General features: G+C 48.4%; 2 protein-coding genes across 8 annotated transcripts in view; one reads left to right on the forward strand and one right to left on the reverse strand.

Annotated features, from left to right (window-relative positions):
* tbc1d15 (TBC1 domain family, member 15) overlaps positions 1–932 on the reverse strand; it is a gene marked incomplete at its 3' end in the record, with an annotated part of 25,335 nt that extends 24,403 nt beyond the window's left edge. The window contains exon 1 of the mRNA XM_079696009.1: positions 854–932. Coding sequence (XP_079552135.1) covers positions 854–877 — 24 coding nt within the window. The remainder of the gene's footprint in view (positions 1–853) is intronic.
* Positions 933–1,285: 353 nt separating this feature from the next.
* The window catches only part of zfc3h1 (zinc finger C3H1-type containing), a 41,253-nt gene continuing 32,538 nt past the window's right edge, over positions 1,286–10,000 (forward strand). For 6 of the 7 annotated variants that reach the window (XR_013804732.1, XM_079696011.1, XM_079696016.1 and 3 more), the window contains exons 1-4: positions 1,287–2,694; positions 2,908–3,276; positions 3,639–3,841; positions 7,755–8,532. Coding sequence is in view for 6 of the 7 variants with exons in the window: in XM_079696011.1 (XP_079552137.1) it covers positions 1,461–2,694; positions 2,908–3,276; positions 3,639–3,841; positions 7,755–8,532 (2,584 nt within the window). In the remaining variant the exon portion in view is untranslated. Of the gene's footprint in view, positions 2,695–2,907; positions 3,277–3,638; positions 3,842–7,754; positions 8,533–10,000 lie in introns of all 7 variants that reach the window. The other variant, XM_079696012.1, reaches the window with a different exon arrangement.

The following is a 10,000-nucleotide window of genomic DNA, read 5'->3' on the forward strand; positions in this document are numbered from 1 at the left end:
AGTAAAGTCTGTCTGTCAGTCGCAGCTGCGTACAAATACTAACAGTGACATGAAACACAGCAACCATCTTCTTCAGGCTGGAGGTGTTCATACAGTAACAATTTGGGTTGCTTTCAAGGACCAAGGGTTAAAGTAGAAGTACTCAGGTCTTGTACTTGAGTAAAAGTAGAAGTACTCAGATCTTGTACTTGAGTAAAAGTAGAAGTACTCAGATCTTGTACTTGAGTAAAAGTAGAAGTACTCAGATCTTGTACTTGAGTAAAAGTACATAGATCTTGTACTTGTAGTAAATGTAGGAGTACTCAGATCTTGTACTTGAGTAAAAGTAGAAGTACTCAGGTCTTGTACTTGAGTAAAAGTACATAGATCTTGTACTTGTAGTAAATGTAGGAGTACTCAGATCTTGTACTTGAATAAAAGTAGAAGTATTCAGATATTATACTTGAGTAAAAGTAGAAGTATTCAGATCTTGTACTTGAGTAAAAGTAGAAGTACCAGAGTGTAGGAATACTCTGTTACAGTAAAAGTCCTAAAAGTACACCATTTACCTCTAAACTTAGTGGAGTACACAGTAGCATAACATGTAAATACTAAAGTAAAGTACAAGTACCTCTGAATGTTACTTAAGTAAGTGAGTGAATGGACTTATTCCCCGTTGACTCAGTAATAAGTAATAAACAGTGTTTGTGTATTTCCCTGTAATTCCCCAGTCTGATGCCTGGTATGAAAACAGTTAGCACAGATGCTAAGCTAGCTTCTGGTCCTCTGCTCGGTGTAGCGGTCTCTCAGTTCAGTGGAACTCATGTAATACAAGCACACACTGTTATTAGATGAGGACTAAACAGGGTTTTACCTTCAGGACAGAGTCCGCCGCCATGTCTTCTTCCCTCTCTCGTGATGACGTCCCCAGCTCACGTGCCTGTCAGCTTCCAAAACAAAACTGACAACTCAGCTTCCGGTGGCGCATGCGCAGTGTGTTTTATCAGTTCATTGTTTATTTATTTTGTTTTTAAAATAAGAAATATAATATAACTACGGTAGTGGTTATACATTCTGGGATTGACATTTTTATAAATATAAATTGGGAAGATTGGCTTTAATGTTTATTTGGTTATTTCCTGGCTTTTAAAAGTTGTTCCTTCTATTATACATATGAAAGATGGAGCACTGGATTGATAAATATAAATACTATATTTATTACAAAAAAAGGTTAAAAGGAACTCGATAAATAACAACAAATAAGTTGCTTCTCCTTATATGGGCAGTTTCCTGTCTCTCAACTCTCGTTATGCCACGTGAGATTTGGAAGAGCTAGCTACTAGTTTGAGCTAGCAGAGCTCGATCGGACCGATCGCCGTGTGTCCGTTGAAGCACGCGCTGTTTACCGGTTTCAGCCCCACGAGGTAACGGGGCTCGTGCGGACATTAGAGAGAGAGGGAGTAGCGGGTGATTAGAGAGACATGGACCTGAGGACGGAAGAGCTGGAGGACGGAGAGATCTGCGACGATGAGCCCGAAGAGAGTGATCTTCCACGGGGGGGGGAGGGGAACAGGCCGGAAGATCCTCCACCTAGACCGGGAGATCCTCCACTGAGACCCCCTCACCATCCGGGTCCCCAGCTGGGCCCCCAGACCCACAACATGCCGCCAGACCTACGCCCCCCGTACCACCGCGGACCCCCGTTCCCGCCGATCCACCGGCAGCCCGACCGGCCCGCCAGTCCTCCTCCTCCGGCCCCCGGTCCTCTGCCGAGCCCGAGGTCCAGCTTCTGGGAACGGAGTCACGGGGCGCTGGGCCGCTTCAGGCACCGGGCTGTGCCGAACCGAGGGGGCCGGAACCGAGGGGGCCGGGGCGGGAGAGGGGGCCGGGGGCGATTCGGTACCGGAGATAGTCGGCTAGGTCCTGGAGAGGGACCTGTTGGTCGATTCGGTCCTGGAGATAGTCGGTTCGGACCTGGAGAGGGTCGGTTAGGTCCTGGAGAGGGTCGGTTAGGTCCTGGAGAGGGTCCTGTGGGTCGGTTCGGTCCTGGAGAGGGTCCAGGCGGTCGTTTCGGTCCCGGAGATAGTCGGTTAGGTCCCGGAGACGGTCCTGTTGGTCGGTTCGGTCCTGGAGAGGGTCCTGTAGCTCGCTTCAGTATCGGAGAGGGTCCCCTGTCTAGGTTTGGTCCAGGAGATAGTCAGTTCGGTCCTGGAGAGGGTCCTGTCGGTCGGTTCGGACCTGGAGATAGTCGATTAGGTCCCGGAGAGAGTCCCATCGGTCGGTTTGGATCAGGAGACGGTCCTGTCAGTCGGTTTGGATCAGGAGAAGGTCCTGTGGGTCGCTTCGGTACCGGAGAGGGTCCTGTCGGTCGGTTCAGTACCGGAGAGGGTCCTGTCGGTCGGTTCGGTCCGGGAGAGAGTCCCATCGGTCGGTTTGGATCAGGAGACGGTCCAGCCGGCCGATTAGGTCCCGGAGAAGGTCTAGGCGGTCGGTTCGGACCCGGAGAGGGTCCAGGCGGTCGTTTCGGTCCAGGAACTAGTACCCCGGCGCGGTTTGGTCCAGGAGATGTTCCTCTGGGTCGGTTCGGTACCGGAGAGGGTCCCCCCGCTCGGTTCGGACCTGGAGATAGTTGGTTCGGTCCAGGAGAGGGTCCTGTTGGTCGGTTCGGTATTGGAGATGGTCAAGGTAACAAGAAGGACTCCCCCTCCAGAAAACGTATCCTTTCAGAAATGAATTTAACGCTCAGATCCAGTCTGACCCGGAGACCTGGTTCTGCTCCTCTGTAGTTCAGGAACTACTTGTTTCTGTGTTTCTAAAAACCTTATTGACTTTGTGAACCCATATGATGATCTGTATTATTGTTCCTAGGAGCTTGAGTGTGTGGTGAGTGTAACCGTGTGATAATAGTTTCTTTAACGAGGGTCCCAGAGAAGCCGCTGAGGGGCAGGAGGCCGGCTCACGGACCCTCTAAAGCAGAGAGGGCCGGGGACGAGTCCTTCGAGGACCTGCTGTCCAAATACAGGCAGATCCAGATGGAGCTGGAGAGCATCCGCAAGCAGGAGACTATGGCCCTGCAGCCCCCCGTCAAAGACCAGGACCCCCAGTGTGCCACCACACTCCCAGAGACCGGACCAGGACCAGAACCAGGACCGGAACCAGGACCAGAACCAGCAGAGGAGCCCTCAGAGCTGGAGAAGGCAGAGAAGAAGGTGTTCCAGGCGTTCAACATCAAGCCTCTCCGTCAGAAACTCCCTCCGCCCGCCAAGCTGGAGACGCTGAGGCTGGGAGACACGCCGGGTGAGAGGAGGGAGGGAGGGAGTGAGTGAGTGAGTGAGTGAGTGAGTGAGCCAGTGAGTGAGTGAGTGAGTGAGCCAGTGAGTGAGTGAGTGAGTGAGCCAGTGAGTGAGTGAGTGAGTGAGTGAGTGGGTCACCTGGTCAGCCTACAGGTGGCAGGTTATGCCTGAGTGAAAATGGAAGGTGTAAACACTCACCCAGGGAGAAGTTGTGTTTAAAAGATAAAAATAACACATTTTACAAGGAATTTTAAAAAAGTCTTAATTTTAAGATATTTCTAAAATAATAAAAATAGAAAACGCAGAATTGTTTGGTTCTAAGTGAGTCCCATTTGAACCTGTTCCTTCCCCTCCTGTGTGTTTCAGCAGGAGGTGAAGAAGAAGAAGACAAAGCAGTCGGGGCAGCAGGAGGTGAACCAAAAGCTGAGGAGGAGGAGGAGGAGGAGGAGGAGGAGAAGAAGAAGAAGTGTGTGTGCTGCAGCAGCGAGGAAACCAACGAAGAAGAGAGAAACAACTGTGTGTGCTGCAGGGAGTCCTCGGCCTCCAGCGAGGAGGAGGCGCAGGATCAGGTGAGGAACCTTTAGATCTACACCAGGGGCTCTCAAACGTTCTGTTGAAGCGGACCACCTCATATGCAAACCGTAGGAATAAGTACATATATAAACGTAGGGTTAAAACGCCGATATTTTGTTATAGTTAATTATAAACAATCAAAAGTCAATTGAAGCCTCGAGAAATGTCAGCTGAACACGTTTTACAAATCGCAATCCGCGCCTCTCTCTCTGATATTTTGAAATATCTCCAAGCGGCAGACATGTTGGCTGTGAGCCAGCCGCGAGCATGGTCGCGCGCCGTGCTTGTCGCCGCGTTTTGATTACGTCATCACAACAACACGTTACCAAACTTATAGGTGCATTTGTTGTTGTTGAAGGCCTGGCTGTTACAGTCTTTATTTACACTAGTTTGTTGTAGGCCTCCTGGCCTAGATGTTTATTTTAAAGCACCTTGGCTTTGTTCTGAATGCACTTTGTTCTAGTTATCCTACAGAGTAAAGAAAATGCACTTGATTGGAATGAATGTACTGTATGCATTCAAAAGTGCTGAATAAATGTTTTATGGACCCATAATAGTGATTATTATTTAAGTTACGTTTTGCCATAATCATGTCTTTTTCCATAATCAGGTAGCTGAACAACATTGGTAAAAAATGTATACATTATAAATATATATATATCTATTAATCATTTTCGGCCTTTCGGCATTCGGCCAACTGTTTCCTATTTTCGGTATTGGTGTCGGCCAAGAATTTCCCATTCGGTGCACCCCTACTCAAAACCATGGACACACACACACACACACACTGTAGAGGCTTCTCAATTGTTAAATTTCCCCTCCTCGAGTCCTATCCTCGACTCCTATCCTCGTGAGTTAGTCCCGCCCACAGGAGATGCGAGCGGAGGACTGAAGAGGGGAACCGAGGAGAGAGGACTCAAGGAGGGGAGCCGAGGAGAGAGGAGGGGAAGCAGCAGGCGGTTAGAGAAATGAGAACTCCTCTCCTCTGAGCGGTCATTTTAAAGAGACGTCCATTAATGATGACAGGAGGCACAGCAGCCCTCTGTCTGATGGACAGATGTGTTCATGACCACTTATATATTTACTTTGATTCATTCAGAGTGCGGTATAATGAGACAATAACAGGCTACAGATGAGGACACACACACACACACACACACACTGTACCACACACACACCTACACACTGTACCGCACACACACACACACACACACTGTACCACACACACACACACACACACAAACACACGCTGTACCACACACACACACTGTACCACACACACACCTACACACTGTACCACACACACACACACACACACCTACACACTGTACCACACACACACACACACACACACACTGTACCACACACACACCTACACACTGTACCACACACACACCTGCACACTGTACCACACACACACACAAACACACACACCTACAGCTCCTAAATCAGGCTACAGCCGTTGTGTATTTTATTTTGTGAAGCTCTAAATGGTTTTAGAAACATCTGGACTCTTTGCTTGTAGATATCTACTAAACTAAAGCAAATACAGAGAGTAGGACTGTTATACTGAGTGATATATATTACACTAGGGATCGACCGATATGGCTTTTTCAAGACCGATACCGATTATTAGTAATCAAGGAGACCGATAACCGATATTTGGAACCGATATACATTTGCAGTAAAATCAGAAAATATTGGTGTCAAAATGTAGAATAACACAAACTCCAACACAACTTCTTTGAAATGCATTTAAGCATATATTATGTTCAATGAACTTTGAAACATCTTACAACTGGTTTCCTCTCTGTGCCCTTTTCTTTAGTGCAGCCATCTGCAATGAGTTAGAGAGAGACAGGAAGTGGGGCTGCAGGCTGACATGCTTAACTAACAATAATGCTTCATTTATGATATCAAAACAATGCCTGTCTCTCATAACATCCCAATAAGCTGCTAGCAACTGCAAAACACTAGTGCTAGCTAATGTTTTGCAAAATATTAAAAGTGAGGCTATTACAGTAGACCTAACGTTAGTCTAGTAACTTCTAATATGTTGCTAAACATTTGCTAGATACATGTTGGCGAGCTAATAAGTTTCACATATTAACCTGAACAACTGCGAGGCTCCACTCGCAGCCCCCCCCTCCGCACCACAGTTACTCCGCTGCGAGACTCTGCACACACCCCCAACTGACTTCCCGCGTCCCTGTGTAACTGGGAAACTGATAGAATTGGATCATAAGATCGTGGTGTTTCAGCATAGGGGATTGGGATGTTTATTGAACTTCCGCTTTCAACTGATTTACCTTCGAAACACATGTATGGCTCTGCCGCTCAGCGCTGCTGCTTGCCTCTGTTTGTGTCTGCGTTCTTCACACCTGCCCTTTAATCTGAGAAGGTCCCGCCTCTCTGGCTGGCTCCCGCCCGGAAAATCTTCAGTGTTGATTGACACTTCTGTAATAGCCTATCAGATAGCGCTGTGGGCGGGACATTGCTCGTGTACAGAGAGTGGTGACTGCAGCCAGAGAAACGGCCGCATAAGAGCCAAAGTTTTATCGGCAATTTGATTTTTAAAAAAAAGGCCGATATCGATAGTCCGCCAGGCCTTTTATTAGATAAAGAAAACGAAAAATATAGCCTGCTCAGGGGCGGATCTAGAAAAATATTCATGGGGTGGCTGGAGGGTGGCCGGAGGGTGGCCAGTAGGGTTGTACCCGAATATCCGAATATTCGTTCGTTGGAGTACTATTCGGGTTTCAATTTCGTTATTTGGATATTCGTTTAGTTTGTTTTTTAGTTTTTTCCCGAAAAAAAAGTTTAAATAAATCGCCGGGGAGGGGGTGGGGGTTACACGGGTCACGTCTTGTGCTGCGCTCACTTGCACTCGGACATTAGAGACTGTCTGTCATAAATGTCCCCAACACCTCCTTTCCTGCTCCCTCTCTGACTCCTCTCCTGCTTCCTCTCTGACTCCTCTCCTGCTCCCTCTCTGACTCCTCTCCTGCTTCCTCTCTGACTCCTCTCCTGCTCCCTCTCTAACTCTCCTGCTTCCTCTCTGACTCCTCTCCTGCTCCCTCTCTGACTCCTCTCTTGCTTCCTCTCTGACTCCTCTCCTGCTCCCTCTCTGACTCCTCTCCTGCTTCCTCTCTAACTCCTCTCCTGCTTCCTCTCTGACTCCTCTCCTGCTCCCTCTCTAACTCCTCTCCTGCTTCCTCTCTGACTCCTCTCCTGCTCCCTCTCTGACTCCTCTCTTGCTTCCTCTCTGACTCCTCTCCTGCTCCCTCTCTGACTCCTCTCCTGCTTCCTCTCTAACTCCTCTCCTGCTTCCTCTCTGACTCCTCTCCTGCTCCCTCTCTGACTCCTCTCCTGCTCCCTCTCTGACTCCTCTCCTGCTTCCTCTCTAACTCCTCTCCTGCTTCCTCTCTGACTCCTCTCCTGCTCCCTCTCTGACTCCTCTCTTGCTTCCTCTCTGACTCCTCTCCTGCTCCCTCTCTGACTCCTCTCCTGCTCCCTCTCTGACTCCTCTCCTGCTCCCTCTCTGACTCCTCTCCTGCTCCCTCTCTAACTCCTCTCCTGCTTCCTCTCTGACTCCTCTCCTGCTCCCTCTCTGACTCCTCTCTTGCTTCCTCTCTGACTCCTCTCCTGCTCCCTCTCTGACTCCTCTCCTGCTCCCTCTCTGACTCCTCTCCTGCTCCCTCTCTGACTCCTCTCCTGCTCCCTCTCTAACTCCTCTCCTGCTTCCTCTCTGACTCCTCTCCTGCTCCCTCTCTGACTCCTCTCCTGCTTCCTCTCTGACTCCTCTCCTGCTCCCTCTCTGACTCCTCTCCTGCTCCCTCTCTGACTCCTCTCCTGCTTCCTCTCTGACTCCTCTCCTGCTCCCTCTCTGACTCCTCTCCTGTGTTTCAGCCCGTGGTGAAGGTGGAGGAGGAGGAGCTGTCGGAGATGCAGCTGCGCCTCCTCGCTCTGCAGTCGGCCAGCAAGAAGTGGCAGCAGAAGGAGCAGCAGGTGATGAAGAGGAGCAGAGAGCGCATCACTAAACCTGTCCAGCAGCAGGAGGAGGAGGAGAAGAGCCCCATGCAGGAGGAGAACAGGAGCACCGTGCAGCAGGAGAGAGGAGCCACCATGCAGGAGAAGAAGACCCCCGTGCAGCCAGAAAGAAGGAGCACCATGCAGGAGAAGAAGACCCCCGTGCAGCCAGAAAGAAGGAGCACCATGCAGGAGAAGAAGACCCCCGTGCAACCAGAAAGAAGGAGCACCATGCAGGAGAAGAAGACCCCCATGCAGCCAGAAAAAAGGAGCACCATGCAGGAGAAGAAGACCCCCGTGCAGCCGGAAAGAAGGAGCACCATGCAGGAGAGGAGGAGCACCATGCAGGAGAAGAAGAACCCCATGCAGCCGGAAAGAAGGAGCACCATGCAGGAGAGGAGAAGCACCATGCAGAAGGAGAAGAGGAACCCCATGCAGCAGGAGAGAAGGAGCACCATGCAGGACAGGAGGAGCACCATGCAGGAGAGGAGAGCCACCATGCAGGAGAGGAGAGCCACCATGCAGCAGGAGAGGAGCCCCATGCAGAGAGTGACCAGGTCCTCCTCGGCTGCAGAGAGGAGCAGAACCAGGTCTGGAGACGCAGAGAGAGGAGGCGCGGCAGCCAGGACTCACCTGAACAAGAAGATGATCAGCCCAGGTGAGAGGAAACACCAAGGAGCTAGTGATAGCAGCAGCTGTGTGTAGCTTTGGGGCTTTTATTTTGAAAAACAAGCCTAATCCTGAGCCTCTGTAAGTCCACAGCAAATCTGAGGTGCTTTTATTTTGAAAAACAAGCCTCATCCTGAGCCTCTGTAAGTCCACAGCAAATCTGAGGTGCTTTTATTTTGAAAAGCAAGCCTCATCCTGAGCCTCTGTAAGTCCACAGCAAATCTGAGGTGCTTTTATTTTGAAAAGCAAGCCTCATCCTGAGCCTCTGTAAGTCCACAGCAACTCTGAGGTGCTTTTATTTTGAAAAACAAGCCTCATCCTGAGCCTCTGTAAGTCCACAGCAAATCTGAGGTGCTTTTATTTTGAAAAGCAAGCCTCATCCTGAGCCTCTGTAAGTCCACAGCAAATCTGAGGTGCTTTTATTTTTGAAAAACAAGATTCTCATTGAACTTCTTGAGAGAATACTGTCACCCTATGAAACCTTTATTTTGAAAAAACATGCCTCATCCTGAGTTCTGTAAGTGTACAGTTACTTTCTAGGCTTTTATTTTGAAAAACAAACTTTTCTCTCAGCTTCCTTTTTGTAAACAGTTATTCAATGGAGCTTTTATTTTGAAAAAAAATCCCCTATATGAGCTTCTTGTATGTATGCAGTTATTCTATGTGCCTTTTTTATTTTGAAAAACATGCATCGCCCTGAGCTTCCTATAAGGATACAGTAACTCTATTGGGCTTTTATTTTGAAAAGCATGCATCGCCCTGAGCTTCCTATAAGGATACAGTAACTATTGGGCTTTTATTTTGAAAAGCATGCATCGCCCTGAGCTTCCTATAAGGATACAGTAACTCTATTGGGCTTTTATTTTGAAAAGCATGCATCGCCCTGAGCTTCCTATAAGGTTACAGTAACTCTATTGGGCTTTTATTTTGAAAAGCATGCATCGCCCTGAGCTTCCTATAAGGATACAGTAACTCTATTGGGCTTTTATTTTGAAAAGCATGCATCGCCCTGAGCTTCCTATAAGGTTACAGTAACTCTATTGGGCTTTTATTTTGAAAAGCATGCATCGCCCTGAGCTTCCTATAAGGATACAGTAACTCTATTGGGCTTTTATTTTGAAAAGCATGCATCGCCCTGAGCTTCCTATAAGGTTACAGTAACTCTATTGGGCTTTTATTTTGAAAAGCATGCATCGCCCTGAGCTTCCTATAAGGTTACAGTAACTCTATTGGGCTTTTATTTTGAAAAGCATGCATCGCCCTGAGCTTCCTATAAGGTTACAGTAACTCTATTGGGCTTTTATTTTGAAAAGCATGCATCGCCCTGAGCTTCCTATAAGGTTACAGTAACTATATTGGGCTTTTATTTTGAAAAGCATGCATCGCCCTGAGCTTCCTATAAGGTTACAGTAACTATATTGGGCTTTTATTTTGAAAAGCATGCATCGCCCTGAGCT

This window comes from Notothenia rossii, assembly GCF_949606895.1.
Source record: "Notothenia rossii genome assembly, contig: scaffold_203, whole genome shotgun sequence".
Classification (NCBI taxonomy): domain Eukaryota; kingdom Metazoa; phylum Chordata; class Actinopteri; order Perciformes; family Nototheniidae; genus Notothenia; species Notothenia rossii.